Source organism: Pseudomyrmex gracilis, unplaced genomic scaffold (genome assembly GCF_002006095.1).
Source record: "Pseudomyrmex gracilis isolate BER0280 unplaced genomic scaffold, ASM200609v1 scaffold_1626, whole genome shotgun sequence".
NCBI classification, from domain to species: Eukaryota; Metazoa; Arthropoda; class Insecta; order Hymenoptera; family Formicidae; genus Pseudomyrmex; species Pseudomyrmex gracilis.
In genome coordinates, this window is record NW_018022210.1 from 1 (window position 1) to 17,644 (window position 17,644).

Consider the following 17,644-nt stretch of genomic DNA (forward strand, 5'->3'; position numbering starts at 1 on the left):
TTTGGCGCGTACAAAACATCTTTCAATTTGATTCTTGTAAATCTATTTTTATCTCTGACGTAGAAAACGATGTCCCCTTTTCCTAATACACGAGATCTTGCATCTTTATCTCCTATTAATACGTCCGTAGGGGGAAGATTCTCAAATTTTTGGAACCACTCTCTTTCTTTACAAAAATGAGATGTCGCTGCACTATCTATTAACCATTCATCAAGAGTTTTCCTTGCCGAGTCTGTCATCTGTGCTTCATGATACATATTATCTCGCACGTCTGCGGTATCCTCAATGTAAAAAGCCTTTTTTTCATAACCTGAATTCCTCCTTGTATCATACTGTTGTCTCCGTTTTAATGCATAGCAATCTTCCATCAGATGTCCAGCTTTCTTACAAAACCTGCAATATTTTTCTTTCCTGTCTTCATTGAAATTGCGTTTATCTCCTTTATTCGCAGCAGTTCCATTATTTCTCGCTTGTCCTTTTGGATTTTTACTTTCCTTTTTGAAGTTCTTCATTTCTTTGCTGGCTCCTGTCTGGTATGCATCTATTACACCGTCTAATCCTTCATCTTTTCTCTTCTGTTTAATTCTTGCTTCTTCTGTGATCAATTGTCTCTCAATATTCTCAAAAGTGAAATATTTATCTTCTAATCTGTAAATGGTTTGTACCAGATTATCATATTCAACAGGCAATTTTCGTATTAGTTGAAAACATGTTAATATCTCCGGTATCTCGAAACCAGCTTCTTTGATCATTAGTTTTCTCTCATATACTCTTCGACAAAATATACCGACTGTTTCTTCCCCTTGATTGAACCTTAAATCGTAGAATTCATCTACAAGTCCTGCCAGACGGGCACGTGATGTCGGCTCAAAATTTTTTTTCAAAATGTCCCAAGCTTCTTTCCCATTTAGTGTGTTAGCAATTAACGTTTGAAATTGTCTTTCAATACCTTGGTAGATTGTAGTATATGCTTTGTCCATCCTTCTCCGATAATCATATTTTTCTCGAGCTGTTGCACTTTGTTCAGGGGGTACAGTATCACCAGTGACGAATTCCCATGATCCTCGATCNATGAGCAGCACTTTCATGTCCACTTTCCATGAGTTGTAATTGTTTGAATTCAATTTGGGAAAACTGGTGAACGATATCATTTGTTCTTCCATTTTTTTTTCTCTCGGCCCCACAATCAATAGTCATCAATTCGATTCACCGCCGCGTGCTCTGGGCCCATAACCTATTTGTTGGTTATGGTTTTTCAATAATTTGATACATCAGTTTTTAACTTTCACAAACGTTTACTTTTCACAAAAAGAGTTAATACACCGTTTTCATTTTGAATATGTCTCATAGACAAAAAGAGGGTTTCTACTACAAAATACACGCTTATTAAGAAAAAGAAAAACTCATTGCTAAAAAAAGGTGCGTGCGTGGCAAGTAAGAAAAAGAAGGAACTGGAAGTTCGATTGCAGCGACACCAACACCAAAAACAAAAACTAAGAAGCCGGAATAAGGACCATCCGTCCTCGTAGGTGTCATGCCTCTACCGGGCTGTCTGCAAGTTCGGTCTTCCCGCGAATTACAAAAAAACAAAAATATAATTTTCGTGATGCGGCAAAAGACTGTATTATCTATTCCTTTTTCTTCAACAATTTGCGCTTCTCTCCCAGCGACAAGGCTAGATCACCCAACCCGCTCAGTTCGGCTGAGCGCAAACTGAGCGCCTGCATGCATCGCGCGAAAACTTCGCGCTGCAACAGAGCGCGATCCGACGGCGCCAAACTGAGACTGTACTCGTCGTGAAACCTGGCGGTCAGAGCGCTAACCTCTATGTGCTTGTCCGCCGCAACTACGTTGCTCTCGCTCTCGGCCTTGTTCGCTTCGGCGGACAGAGCGTTGAATCGTTTCGTGAACGCATCTCGCGCCGAATCGGTGAGCATCGGAACGGTCGCGACGTCGTACTCCGCTTCGTTGAACGAATCATCGAACATCGATCGTCGTGGCAAAACGGTCTCCAGCGTTGTCGCGTCCGCGAGCTCCGTTCGTTCGAGAACGAGTCGATCGAGCAGGTTGTTTCGAGAATTCCGTTTGCGCGAAAAAAGGAGCGATCGGTTGCCGAACCAACGACGTCTGCCTTTTTGAAAACAAGACGATCACGAGGCTCTCATTTTTCCACGAGCGTCGTCGTTACGTTCGCGTCGCTCGGAATCGTGTTGCAATAATGAGAGTCCGATCGATTCGAATCAAAGATGTCTTTCGTTTTCGTTTCAAGTGCGAACGTTGCGCAACGTTCGCCACGCTCGATTCGAGGTTCGCGAATATTACGCGCGTTCAATCGAGACGTCTCGATTGCAACGGTTCAGACACGCAACAAAGCGTACGCGAGGGTGTAACCGTACAATCGGGTCGTCAGACAATCGGTTCTGGATCGAGCTGTTTCCAACAAGTCGCTTACAACGTCGAACGCGCTCATAATCGAGGCAACGTCGAACGCGTTCGCGTCGCTCGAACGTTGACTTCGCAAAATCGCTCGATTCGAGTTCGAAGAGGCCAGTAACAATTGGCGCTCGAACGTGTCTCGTTTCAGAGACGTGAACATGTAGAGCGTGAGCGCAAGCACGAACGCCATATGTTTCGCGTTAACGTCAACTAGGTGTTCGCACGCGCGCAAAATGACGCCAAAACGCGACGTTCTCGATACGTCGTAACTGCGCGAATCGCTTCTGTTGCACGACGTGTTCAAAAAGTCCACGTTTCTCGGAGCTGTGAACGTTGCAACAGCGTACCAACGCGCGTAATCGTTCAAATCGCGCGCGAACGATTCCCTGACAGCCAGAGTAACGCTCAAACGTTCGAGTTGAGCGATCAATTCGACGCGTTCGTTCAATTCGTCTCGCGCTCGCTTCAACGATCTCGCGTAATTGCGGTAACACAGCAACCCTTTCGGAAGGTTCGTCGCGTCCGGTGGAGTTAACGCGGAGTTCAAACGTTCGGCGATGAGCGAGCACGACGTCGCGCCGTCGAAAAACGCGCGCTCTCTGTTCGCGACTTCGGACACATCGGTGTCCAAGTTTTGAACAACTCGCAACGCCTCGGCCAATCTCGTTCGCGCGTCGCGAACGCTCGCGCTCACTCGCGCGAAGTCAACGTTAGCGAGCGCGTTGCTCTCAAAGTCTGCGAAGTCAACGGTAGCGAGCGCACCATCGGCGGAAGCGACGTTCGCGGGCGCACCGTCTGCGGAAGCAACGCTCGCGGGCGCGACGGTTTTACCATCGTTCAACTCTGTTACGACGAATCCACATAACTTGGAGACTTTAGCGAGCAGCGCATCGTACCGATTGTTCAATTCGTTCAATTCGGATCGCGAACGTTCGAGAATGTCCGATCTGACAGCGCGTTGCGCTCGCGCAGTTTCGTTCAATTTTTCGTGCAGACCCTGCAACGTAGCGGATATGTAGTTGGTCGTATCTCTTGTAGCGAGCGACAATTTGGTGGACAGTGCTTGAACGAGTTCGTCCACGTTGCGCATGTCTCGCTTCAATCGCGCGATAGTCAACAGATTGTCGCGCTCGTTTCGCAGTTTCGCCGCGACGTTGCGAAGAACGCGCGCGCGCCCCATTTCGGACTCTTCGAACGACGTGGCTATTTTATCGATCGCGACCGAAGCTAGCACGAACGAACCGTTGACCGTTGAACATTCGATCGGAGTATAGCGATCACCACGCGCCATCGTTAGCAATCTGTCCGTGAGCAACACCGACGTAGAGATTTGAGCCAATTCGCCTTCGACGACACCGTCGGACCGATCGACGAACGAGCAATTCGACGCTGCTCCCTTGGCAACGTCGTCGCTCGACACAGCTACCGTCGGATCGCGCGCTGACAACATCCATCTCTCGCTGATCAGTTCGCGAACGGTCCAGACGCGTTCGCGCGAGCCGCTAGACGCGACGTAGCGCGAACCGACGCGAACAACGGGTCTTCTCGGAAACTCGTTTTCGAATCGACTCCGCAGCAATCTGTACGGTGCTACGCGTTTTGTCACGGCGACCTCTGGCAGCGAGCGCGTCGATTCCGCAACAACGTTGTCCATTGTTTTCTCGACGGCGCGCATCAGATTCGACTCGACGGCGAATCGATTCAGTTTGTCCAAAGCCGCTTGCACGCGAGCGTCGCTCAACGAGTACCTTCTCGACTCGTCGTACGCCGCGTTGTACAATTGTCGCAAGAGAAACGAATCGTCGTCCGCGTGCAACGAATAACCGTCGCCAAATCGAGAACGTTTGTTACCGCTGTCGTTGCTCGAGCGAGAACGATCGTTGCTCGTTGCGTTCGAACGTTTCATAACTGTCACGCGTATTTTGCAAGCTTGCGAAAAGAAGCGAATTGTTTAAGGGAGCAGCGCAGCGCCGTGATATACGCGATCGGCATGAACGAATCGACAACTACGGTGTTCACTCGATCGCTACTCGCGGATCCACGGGTGCTGTACGAGCGCGAGTGCGCGTTTCCAACGAACAACGAATCGAATAATCCAGCGAACGATTTCGCACCTGACGCGAACGATCTGACGTTCATGTTTCTATTTTTGACGGCGCGTCTCGCGATCGCGCTTTTTAACGCCGCGATGGGTGTTTTTAACGCAGCGATAGTGTACGTACTGATCAAAGACAGCAGATCGTTACCCAACGCGCTACGACGATTCGCTGCGGTCATAGACAACGATCGAGCGAACGATCGAGCGAACGATCGAGCGAACGATCGAGCGAACGATCAACGATACGACGATAAGAACAATCGTTCAGATAGTTATCGTAATTTCAAAATTGTCGCAGTCGCTCGCGAGGTTAAACCATTCAATGGTGTGAGTTGTTTGGACACCGTTGTTGAATCAACGTCGTTCAAAGGAGAGCTTTGCATCGATCCGTTTGATTCGACCGTTGTGCGTTTTCGATTACAAGGAACCATCGACATCGTAGACGCAGAGCGCGAAAGCGCCGTAGACGCCGAGTGCGAGAGCGCCGTAGACGGCGCATCGTCGCAATGTGGTCGAGTAATCTAACGGTGTGTCTGATAATGATCGTGGCGTACCTCGCTGTTACGTTTCTGGCGATTTACGTCGCGTACTCGTATCTTCGAATCGAGTCGAAGAACGTGTGGCGCGACGCAACATCTTCGGAAACCGAAATCGAACGTTCCGCGAGCGTTTCCGCGAACGCTTCGTCTGAGCAAACCGAAACACACGGCACTTTCAAAGGCGCTCGTCGCGACAAGCGTTCGCTCGCGGAAAACGAATCTTGCGATTTGTACGGTCGAAAGCGCTTGCGATCGTTCGATCGCTCCGGTGTCGTTGTACCGGAGTGGTCGACGGACACGCGAGAATGCGACGACTTCGACGATTTGCGCGAGTGCGACGTTCCGCTCGGATTCAACGCTTGTTTCGAATGCATCGAATCGCGCGTTACTCTGCGAGTGTGTCACCACGTGCCCGAGGACACGCCTATCTTCGACTCCAATTCCAACGCCACCAGAGTGTTACCCGCGAATTCCGCCGCGAACAAGGGTTATTGTTTGCGCGAGGACGTGGTGCGTCAATTGGAGAAACTGCGCGACACCGAATCGTCGGAATCGAAATTGAAAAAAGCGTGCAATTCGTTCAGCGGCAACTGGATACTGGTACGACGCAGATCCGGAGACGCGGACACCAGTTACAACTTCGTGTGCCAGTGCAAGTATCCGCACCTGTTGACAAATCTGAACGGTCCTCAGACGGCTTGTTTGCGCGACGTCGGATGCAACGGCAAGGGTCGCCTCGACGACAAGTCCGTGCGAGGCGAATGGGACGTGTTTCTGCACGGTTCGTGCTCGTGCGTGGATCGTTGGGTTCCGGATCGATCGGATACCGTTGGTCCGTATTGTCGCGAGGCCACGTTCATCGAATGGCCCACCGCGTTTTACGGCGAGAAGCGATCCGACAACGACGTGGAACTCTACGACGAGATCGTGGATCGCGCGTTTCAAGACGCGTTCCGCGAGCGCCGTCTCGACAAGGGTTCGGTGTGGCTTCCGAATCCGTGCGCGTACCCGTGCTCGCTGCGCGCGTCCGACGACGAGTCGTACGTGTACTGCGCCGACGGATTCGAATACGACCGCAACAAGTCACCGGATCGCAACACCAAGCTGACCCGCTTGGGCGTGGGTGTGAAGCAAGGTCGAGACTATCTGCGCGGCAACGGCGGACAGTTTCCGAATTCGTGCTTGGTGTTGTTCGACGAGCAGTTCGACGACAGAACGTTCGCGCTTCAGTACATGTCGCAACCATGGAACGACGGCAGACACTTCGCTCAGGAGTTCGGAGCGATCGTATCGTTCGATGTGGCGCGAATGCTGTCCAAAGGCGCGTTCGAGTCCGAATCGTACAAGCGTTTCGTTTTGTCGCTGCTACCTTCCGCGAACACCATGTTGGACGGATACGGTGTGATTTGGAGCTCGAACGAATCGAGAATGAAAACGCATCGAATCGAAGTGAACAGGTTTTTATTGACCGTTGTTGATCCGTGGAACACGAATATTTGCTACGGCGAACAGCGGGATCTCAGACTCAAGGGTCGCGCTTGGCACAAAAACTCCTTCACCATGGCTTGGCCGACCTTTGATTACTTCGCTACGCGATTGGAACACGTCGACGTTTACAAACTGTGCAAGGTCGGATACGTAAACTGCCCGGACAATCGCGACATTCCGTACGTGGACGTTCACGATCCCGATGTAAACAAATACGCCGTTGTGGTCAATTTTCAAGTGGCTCAGCAATACGCCAGAGCAGCGCACCCCGCGTGTCGCGCGTACAGCGAGAACTTTCCGAACGGCAGACCGGAGATCAACTGCAAGCATTTGAACGGCAGCGGTGTTCTGTTGTTCAGAAACAACGGCGCGTTCGAGCGATTGTTTCTGTACAACTTTTCGCTCCACGTGCCCGCCGGCATGAACCAATTGCGCTACTGCAAGAAACGCAGCGTATCGTTCAAAGATTCCACGAACTGCGTTTCGTGTCTCGATCGAGACCCCGTCGGTCCGTTGCCCGCCGCTGCGCGCTACGTGCCGCAACCGCGGCCCGGATTAACACTCGGACTGATGAAGTAACGGCGACGATGCGGTTGCCACAAGTTGCGACGAAGTATCGTCGCCGTCACGATCGAATCCGTTTTTCGATTCGCGCTATCACGTGCTCGCTGTACGCTAGTTTGCGCTTTCGCGCCAGCGCTTGCGACTCCACGGTGATCATTTTTCCGTACGGCACGTAACAATCCAGAGCTGTGGACACGTTTCTCGGAATTCCAGCGTACGGATTGTGCGTAGCGTTGTCAAATTCGCACGCTTTGACGAACGCTGCGCTGGAAACGTTGTTCTCCAGCAAACTCTCGTACGTCAATCGACACATGCGCATCGGGTTGTCACCTCCGCGCTTCACGCTGTAGATGAAATTGGAGTGCGGCGTGTCGTTGCTCACAAAGAAGTAACCCCACGCACCGGTACCAACGCGTTTTCCGGTACGAACCGAGTACACAGCCTGTCTGCCGTTGCGCGACATTTCACGAACCTGCCCGCACGCGAATCTGCCCAGATAACTGTGCACCGACGTAACAACGTGCAGCGGCGTTCCGTCTTCGGCTCTGTATTCACCGAGGTCGGCGAATCGAGCCATACCTTTTTGACCGAACGCGTTTTGCAACTTCACCGTTTGCTTCGCGCACTCGACCATAGCGCGCACTCTAATCGTGCGTTTGAACAATTCAACGGTCGTCCAACGAATCGGAAGCGACGCGTCGTACTCGTACGTGCGATCGAACAACGGTGTTTCTCGAAGCGTCGTTGCGGCGCTGTCGGTTTTCAAACAATTCTCGATTCGTTCGAAACAGTTATTTCCCAGCGGCGCGAAGTCCGACGACGTTTTTGGAAAGACGCGTCGCTCGAACCGCGTTTCGTTGTCGGACAACGCGCAATTGCCCGCGCTTTTCTGAAAACGATCGTCGCATCCGCGCGTTGTCCCGCGACGCGACGCGGTATTCGCCAGCGCGAACGAAGACGTCCAGTCAATGTACACGTGCGCGATCTCGCAAACTACGTCTCCCGCGACGCGTCGAAATCGTTCGACGTAGAAACCGTTGTTCGACGCGAATCGAAACGGTTCGGTGGAGTAAAACGTCCCCACGTGCATAACCGTGCGATCTTCGTGATACGTAACGGACGCTGCGTCGCGAAAATGAACCTTTGAGACACAGTCGATCGTCGCTCTCTTGCACACAACGGTGCTGATTCTGATCGGCGCGTTGTCATCGAGCACGTAACCGTCTTCGCAATTAGCCATATCGAAATCTCCGAACGCGTAGAACAGTTTCACGCTGTTTCTGGGAGCGTTGTCGCGCGCGGATTCGTAGCGCGCGCACCTATTGCGAACTCGACATTCGTAATTCGCGTTCGCGCAAACGGATCTAACGTCCAACATGGACAGTCTGCCGTTGTGCGCGAACGTTCGCATGCGACGCAACGCTTGCTCGGTACTGCAAACAGCCACAAGCGAACGTTTGTGCGCGTTGATCGCCACGATGATCTTGCTGGGATCGGTGAGAAACGGAAACGAGCAGACCGCCAGGGAACCGTGGCACGCAACCTCGTGAAAATACGGATCACTCGTTTCCACGGCGCCAATAGACCTTAGCGCGGACAGTTCTCGCTTCGACAACCAGATGTGACGCTCGCAACTCGGAGCGACATTCGATTGCTCGTGAATAACGTTTCTCGCGCCATCGCTGCGCAAAGCGGTTTCGACGACGTTGCTATCCGCAAACAACGCACCGGAATCCATATTGCAAACAATTCTCACCGAAGAATTTACAACCCTGTACGTTTCGCAAGACGCGCACCATTCGGCCGCCGCATCGTTGCTGGAACCGTTCGACGCACCGTCGATTCGATCGCGCGACGTAACGTCGCACGGAATCATCGGAATCCCATTCGTCACGAACACGTTCAAGTGATGCAATTGTTTGCGCAATTCAGAAGCCACTACAACGATCATGGGGTACGCGCGCTTGAGCGCGAGAAACAGTCGCGCAAACGAGCGATTGGGCGATAACGACGACGACTCCGCGACGTTGGCGCAACATTCGGTGTTCGTTCCAGCGAAATCGAACACTCCTCGAATCGCAAACAGCGGTATCTCGTTTACCGCAACGATGGTTCTGGGTTGCGACGTCGAAACGGATACCGAGACTGGTACATCGGCGACCTCGGCGCCCGCGCCGGCGGTTTCAATCGTCGAAACGACGTCTCCGTCGAACAATCGGCGCAACGTCGACGCCACCGATCGAGAAATCGACGACGCGTCCGGAAAGAACGACGTTCGCACGTTGTGACACATGGTCATGACGCGACCGGCGTTGCCTATGCTGCCGATGTTGAAGAAACTGAAAAATCGTTCAAAGTTGCGCGGCATCTGCAAACACTTCATCGAATTGAGATTAACAATGCGCATCCGTTTGACCGATTCGTAATTATATTCGACGTCGTCGTGGATTCTGCCGCAATAGAACTGCTGTTGAGTTCCGCTGACGTCCGGATACGACTCTGGGGCGCGAAACTGCCACACGCGGCGACGAGTGCGCGACGCGGAAACGTTGGATCGCGTTGCACGTTCGACGTCGCGTTTGACGCTTTCGACGATCGGACCCACTGTTCTCGAAACCTCGGATGCTGCAACGGAGGACCGTTGCGTCGTATATTTCCGACAACGGTGCCGCGAACAACGGCGCGCCGTTTGACGGAGATTATCGCGAAGGCGCAATCGCGAAAGCGTTGTCGTCGAGCAACGCTGTTGACAAAAAGTGTCTTCGAGCCACGACGTCTCGAAAGACGGATGGTGTGCTGGTGATGGACGACGCGACGTACAACGCCGTGATCGAGTGGTGCGACAACGTGGTGTACGGCTCGCGAAGCTGTTTCAGAATCGTTGGCGCGATCGTTGATACCGAAACAGTTTCTCGAAACGGCGCGTCGACGCCCGCTGTGTCGAAAACGATTCGCGAAACGGTTTCGGGATCGTTGTCGCGATCGTCGGAACGACGACGGTACTCGTTCGCATACACGGTGTTCATGTTGTCGCGAAGCGGGAAGCGACTCTCGGACGTGGCCGGTCTGACGTTGATTCAATTGGACCAATTGGCCGATTGCGGAACTTGCGCCATGTTTGTGAAAAAATCGTCCAAACTCGGACGTTTCGAATTGCATCCCGTGTCGTCCAACGATTCGATTGTTCTCGCAGTGAAAACGTTCGCTCGTTGGGTGCGCAACGGTGTGCTCGAGGTACCGTTCGATCTCAAATCAAAACGCGCCGAATTGGACAAATCTTTCGACGCGGTGTACTCGGAGGTAACGCGCGGACGACGCAAGCCGAAGGGTTTGAGTTTTCACGCGTTTCGTCGAATGTTCGCGGGAAAGCGTTTCGTGAACGGAGAGAACATCGGGCGTCTGCGCGAAACAATGGATCACGCTACGCGTCAACAGACGAACAATTACGTCAACGCGTATCTGTTTGGCTCTTTAACGAATCGAGTCCAGTAAGGTGTTTTTTTCGGAAGCGTTATTTCCGTCGCGCTCGGTCCGGTCGTACGGATAGCGCGAACTAACGCGTTTTGCACACGAATTGCGAACGATACACATATTAGCGCGAGAAAAGAAACATGCCCGGTGTCTTCGATCGCGACGACGTTTGCGAAAACGACGCGTCCGAGAACGACCTCGAACTGTTATCCACGTTTAACAGCGTTATGCAGGGTCTAAGCGAGTTGCGAGAACTGACCGGATACGTTTCGGAACGTTCAACATCGAACGGCGGTATGGTGTCGTCGCGAGCTGCGTCTCCTAATACGTCTGGTTTCAACGACGCTTCCGAAAACGACGTCGTTTCACCCGCCGAGTCGATCCTTTCCAGAACGTCCAGATCGTTCAGCGTTTCCAGACCATCCAGAGCGTCCGAATCGTCCGATGTTTCGGGAAAGTCTTCGAAGTCGCGCGAACGAAGCGCCAGTGCGTCCGGTACATCTCGCAAGCGAGCGCGAAGCGCGTCCAGCTTATCCGCGCGAAGCGCACCCGTCGCGTTCGCGGTCGTGGAACCCTCCGTGAGACGCGCCAGACCGCGCACACCGGACGTACGCGCCGAGTCTCCGACCATACAACCGTTGTCCCCGGAGGCGTTCGAGCAGGACGCCTGTGCCGAACCCAGGCGAAAGCGCGCCAATGCGTCGCGCGGTTCCGAAAAGCGTTCGGTTGCGCGTCCACCGATCGTTCGAACAGCGGTGGCGACGGTACGAGCGAATCCCGTTACCGTTCGAAAGAAGAATGCGCCAGAATCGGAATTTTCACCAAAGGAGATGAAAGACGCGGCGAAGTATCTATCCGATCAATATATTCGATTGTTTCGAGGTACCGAAACACTCGACGAGTTGATGGATCGCAACAAGAGGACGACGCTGGCGCAAAAGTTTCGAGCGATCGTTGGGTTTTCGAAAAAATTGCAACTGTCGACTCTCAAGCACGATTATCTGAGCCCTCGATTGCTCAAGATACAGAACGAAGCGAAGAGTTTTACGGATTCGTTCGCGCAACTGTCCACGAAGAGCTTGACCGTTGCGCGCCGAATGTATTTCGCCAAGGTGCGATTTATGAAATTCGCGATAAAAACGCTCGAGGGATCCGATTTGAACGTGAGCGACGTCGAGAAGTTCAGCGCGCTCGGAAGATTACAGCCGTTTTCGGACGGTTACAGCGAGTACGCGATGTTAACGAAGGAGACGTTGTGCAAACGTTTCTGGCAGTGCATTCACTCTCATCTCGCTACGGAATTCAATAGCGAATTTTCGGAGAGCGGCGCGATGAGTCTCACGCACGGCGCGAAAATGTACACTCGTTACGCGATAGAAGCGATGGTGGCCGATATGTTGCGAAGGGCGCAGCTTAGAGTCGACGATAGATCCAGACTCACGCCGTTCGATGTTGTGATCGCGTCGCCGGTGATGTGTCAGGTTCCAAAGTTGTGCAACAACAAAGAGTACCCTGATTCGGCGAGGTATCCCACGGATTACGAAACGTGTTACAAACCGTCGGTACGCGAAAACAAACGCTACGAACACGCGGTAAAAGAGAGGAAGCAAAGAGGCGAGTCTTTACCGAAGCGCAGCGTTACGCAACTGAACAATTTGGCCGCCAAGAGACAGATGATACCGATAGACAACGGAACTCTGTTGCGCATCGTGCTCGTGTACAACGTACAGCCTCTGTCCAACGGCAACGTTGTGCGACAAGCGCTGAACGGAATACTGTTTCATCGGTTCTACGAGATATTTCGCCGAGTTTGCGTGATGTACGCAGGCAAGTCTTCGCGCTGTGCGAGAGCGAAGACTTGCCGGGTAACCGCTTCCGCATTGAGCCTCGTCGTGCGACAATTGTATCCGCAGTTGGAGCTTCCGTCGGCCGAAACGTGCGACAAACTCGATCAGAACGATGTTCGAGTGGATATTCGCGACGTAACGAAGTACTCGTGGAAACGAATGTTGCAAGCTAACGTCGCTATCAACGCCGCGTTGAGCGCCATGAACTTCGAGTGGGTGAGAAAGCGGGAACAAGAGGCGCGAGATGAGAGTCGGCAGCAACTGATGCGAGACATTCCGAATAAGAGAAAGAAGTGAACCTTTGCGTCGCGCGTACTATTTTTGTACATCGTCTCGTCGTGATCGTTGTCCCTTGCGCTCCACTTTTATATCACTGTATCCAAACGTTGCGACGCGAATCAATAAAGGTACTATTCGGTGCGCATCTGTAGCAATTGGTTCTTTATTTTTTTACAATTCCAACCTCGAGCAGCACTCCGTAACGATTGCGAGCGATGTCTCTTTCCATCTGCGCACCAAAGACGGGAGCGACGGTTCGCGACGCGTCGGAAACAAAATCGCAACGTTGCTCGTTCGGTGCAAAATTTGGGCAAACTCATCGTTCGAACAATAAGCGAACCGATCGTCCTTTCGCGGAACTCGCTGGACGCGAGAGTCGCGATAGCGTTAGATTGCGCAACGTCGCCGCGTTTTCGACAATCGCGAACATGAACAACGCGATTTCGATTGCTCGTCCGAACGTGCTAAAGTTTCTTTTGAAAACAAAGCGTTACTGTCAACAGCGATCCCGCGGAGCGTCGTCGTCCTCGTCCTCGTCGTTCGGACGAGCGACGTTCGACGATAGTTCGCAGTGTTCCGAAACGGGTTCGATCGCTGCGCCAGATGCAGCCGCAGCGATCGGGTCGGTCGCAGCGATTGAGCACCGAGCGGATCGATCGTTGTCGTTGTCGTCGTCGTGGCGCGACGTTGAGTTGGAGAGCCGCGAAAGCGACGTTGCAACGAAACGCGAGATCGAAAACCTCGGTGCCGTTGCTCTCGAAAATGGCGCGCTTTTGCCTCCGTACGAGTACGCCAGCGTACCGATGTTAATAGCCGCGCAACGCGGTCGAGAGGTCACCGAATCGTTCACCGAGAAAGGCGGAACTTTGAAGAACATATTGCAGTCGAACAAGAGTTATTTGCACTATCTGACCACATATCCTCTGCGAAACACGTTTCGCGGATACATTCAATTGGCACCGTATATGCGCGGAAACGCCATCGGTATACCGTACCATCACGCGCGCGTGCTGTTCGGATTGGACGAAGTCAGGGACAAACGTTTTCTGCGGTATCGCGACGCGGCGAGAATTAGCGATCGTTACTGGCCCGGCGACGAGTTCTTCGCGTGCTTCGACGCGCCGCTGAACTTTTCCGTGGTGCTGAAGCGCGACCCGTGTCTGCACAACGGAAGCGTCGTTTGGATATCTCGCGTGTACGTAACCGACGCCGACGAGTGCAACGACTCAATTCACGTGTCTCCGTACAATCTGGGAAATTTGAACGCTGATTTCGACGGTGACGCGTACACGTGTGCGATCGTGCGAGGCATAGAGTCTGCTTTGGAACTTCGAGCCTGCATGTCCGGAACGTTCCTTTACGGGGGACAGTTGCGTTACACGTGCACTCAGTCCATGACGCTGCGCGTATTTTCCCGACTCGTTCGCTCGAACGGAGTTCGCAGTTCGAACGATTCGTCGCCGTTGAGCGTCAAACTGAATCTGTTTCGCGGTCTGGATTACAGTCGCTCGAAACGCGCGATGCGCGCAGCCGTGCGAGTATTCGGACCGTGGGTGCGCGTGTACATTGAGGTGGTTGAGAAACGTTACTCGCAATTGAGGAACGAGATCGAACGACTGTCGTCGAGTTACAACGGCAACGAAGCGACGACGTTCGCGCGAGAATTGACCGAGTGGACGGACGAAGCCATATGGAACTTTCCCGTACTCGACGAAATGATGCGAACGATCGCTTCGTCTCGCTTGGGCGCGCTCTGTTGCGACGCTGCGTTGCAAGAAACGAGCGCGTTCGAACACGAGGAGCACTTTGACACCGGAGACGTGTTTCGCACGTGGTTGTTGCACAACTTGCGCACGAAACCCGATGACATCGAATTCGCCAGTTCGAACGGATACGACTGCTCGTTGAACTGGAGAGTCGCTCATTCCGGGGCCAAAGCGAGTCCCAGGGAGATGCGTCTCATGCGCGAACGATGGGAGTCAAACGAATCGTCGTCGTCAACGGACGATTATTTTCGCCGATGTTCCAGCGAACGCGTCGCTATGTACAACGAGTACCTCGACACGTTCGTCGCGATCAGCAAGAACGTACCGAAGAGTTCGTACTTCGCCAGCGGTTTGAAGTGGGTCGCTCAATTGTGCTCGGTGCGCAATGGCGACCTGTACATGGGCGATCGCGTCATTTTGCGCGACGTTGCGCGCTACGTACCGAAGCGATACGACTCCTCGCTGTCGCAACCGTAACGCTTCGACGCGACGCGCGAAATGTACGCGCGTTCGAAATGGATCTTTGGATCAAATAATAACAAAACACACATCGAACTGAGAAACGAAGCAAACTTTTTTATTGCAGTTTTCACCATTCGCGTGAGGCGTACAAAATAATCGTTGCAACGCACCGTTGGTGCGCGTGCCGTTTCACCGTTGCGTCGTCGCCGTATCTCAACTTCGCTGATAAAACGGGTTATCCAATCGCATCGCGTTCGAACTTTTTGCAAGCGACGCCACGGCGCGCGCCTCTTTCTCGATCCAAGCGAAGTGGCTCATGATGTATTGTTGAAACGCCGGAGCAGATCTGGCTCGATTCAAACGATCGATGTAGTATCGCAGCGGAAGCAACGGGTTGTTCAAACGCTTCGATCGTCGCTTCGTGACAATTCGAATCGATGTCGGTTTAGGATCACCATTGGTACATTTGATCACCTCGACGTTCGATCGGTGCTCGAACGGTCCTATGAACACTATGGGTCGCGTTCGCTCGGCGCTCGACGTTCGCTCGGCGCTCGACGTTCGCTCGGCGCTCGGCGTTCGCTCGGCGCTCGACGTTCGCTCGGCGCTCGCACTCAATGGTTTTATTGATTCGAGCGATCCAAAAATCGAGTTGATCATAACGATCGTATTGAGCAGCGGTTCAACGGAACAACGTCAATCGCCAATAATGACCGAAATTAACGAGCACATCGGTGTTTATAAACGTCACAGCGCTCGCGTCGACGTCCAGTTTGCGCGCAACCGTTGACGCGCGTTCGCGATAATTCGTTTCCGTTCGAAGAAGAAAGAACCGAAATTCAACTAAAAAAAGACGTAGTCGCGGTTCCGTGACGTATGAAACGATACAAATATGGAGCACTTTGTGTTTATCGACGTGGATTGTCTGGGTTGCAAGTTCGCTCAACGCGGTACGTGCAGCGCCAAAAGCAATCGAGTGAATCAGGCGTACAAGAGAATGATCAACGAGTTCGTTCGTCCGTGCGTAAACTTGAACCAGTACTGGATCACGCGCGACTCGGACGCGAGATACACGCACGGTTTTCACATGTACGCAGCGTACAATTCTCGCGATTCTCGCGCGGTAAACGAATTGTCCGGCTTGATCGCTAATTTGAAGTCGGACGAATGTTGCGACAGGTGCGATTTGTTGCGCCTGGACGCCAACGGTACCCGGTGGTATTGCGACACCGCGTACGAATGGAACAGCGCCTACGGCGACATCGAAATGATAACTTCGAACGAACGCGCGGATCGCGACTTTGCCAAGTACATGCGCAAGAACTACGTGCGTCGCTTCGAGGTCACAGACGCGACACCGTACAAAGCCATGACCGTTTCCTCGGGTACCAGCGTGTGCGTCGGTAGGTCGCACAACGAAGCGGCGACGCTGCACGAATCCGAGTTGGCCAAGTGCGTGCCGTTGTACTTTCCAGAGTTTTCGATCAGCAACTTCTACGTGGTCAGAGTTATCGGACGGTGCGATCCGTCGGCTTCGCGCACCAACGAATTGAACGGAAACAAAGACAGCGGTACATTCGTCGTGCAACGAGCAGAACTGTTGCGCGACATGAAGCAATTTCCGTGGTTCTCGAGAGCGCTTTGTCAATGGGAGATCAACGAGTGCGCTCGTCGAACGATTTTTACTCTCGCAACAGACAAATATATAGGCGACAGAGCGAACAAACCTCGTACGCGCGGAGCCGTAGCCGCGAGTGCCGTTTCACCCGGAATGTCCGTAACCAAGTTGAGAGATACGGACGACGATGTCGGACCGTTTCGGTCAACGTGCGCGTATCTGTTGCGTTCCGCGCGACGTTTAAAACGTTTATTTTCGTTCAACGGAACGAATTCGGTCTGATTGCTCTATCTAGATCTATCGATAGATCACTGTCGCACCTTCGCACACCGTTGCACCGTTTTGCGTTCGTTGCTCGCAGTTGCGAAGAAAACAAATCGTTTTTTTATCGCACTCGTCTGTTCGTTTTTTTTCGAACAACAACAACAACAACAGCTCCGACGAAACTTTGGATCGCTCGCTGTTGCAACAGTTTTTTTATTTGCGAATTGAGGCGCATTGTGCGTTTATCATAGGAAATATGGAGCAAATGGACGTCGACGACGTTTACTTTACCGAAAACGATGAGCGAAGCGACAGCGCAACTCGGAGTGAAAACGCTGCGCGAAGCGACAACACGGCTCGAAGCAAAAACGATGAGCGAAGCGACAACGCGGCGACGCGTCTTTTCGTATCTTTCGACGGCGCGATATCCGGACTCGTCGATACCACCGAACCGCGTACGGATCAAGCCCGCGAATCCGCGCGTCCGACGAGTCGTCGAGTAACGGCCACGAACGTTATACCGTGCAATTTGATATACGATTGCGCATTTCTAGCGTCCAAGGTGACGTGGAACTGCGACCCAGACAGCATGCTGTCGTTTTTGCACTGCTACGGTTACCTGATGTACGAGAGAGATCAAAAAATAACCCCGTTGCTGAACCACGTCGATCCGGAAATCCGCGCCGTGGGCGAAGCGTTGAATCGCGTCAGAGACGCCAAGATGTTTCGAGAGTGCGTTCGCGATCAATTGACGTTCATCGACGACGTGATATCGCGCGGAGGCGAACAAATGAACAACGAGGGTAAACCTA

At 52.7% G+C, this 17,644-nt stretch overlaps 1 protein-coding gene across 1 annotated transcript; it reads right to left on the reverse strand.

Annotated features, from left to right (window-relative positions):
- Positions 1-204: 204 nt before the first annotated feature.
- LOC109862307 lies at positions 205-1,151 on the reverse strand (the record flags this gene model as incomplete). Its single annotated transcript, XM_020442324.1, has 1 exon — positions 205-1,151. A coding segment is annotated over exon 1 (947 nt), but the record flags the coding sequence as incomplete, so codon positions are not given.
- Positions 1,152-17,644: the final 16,493 nt, after the last annotated feature.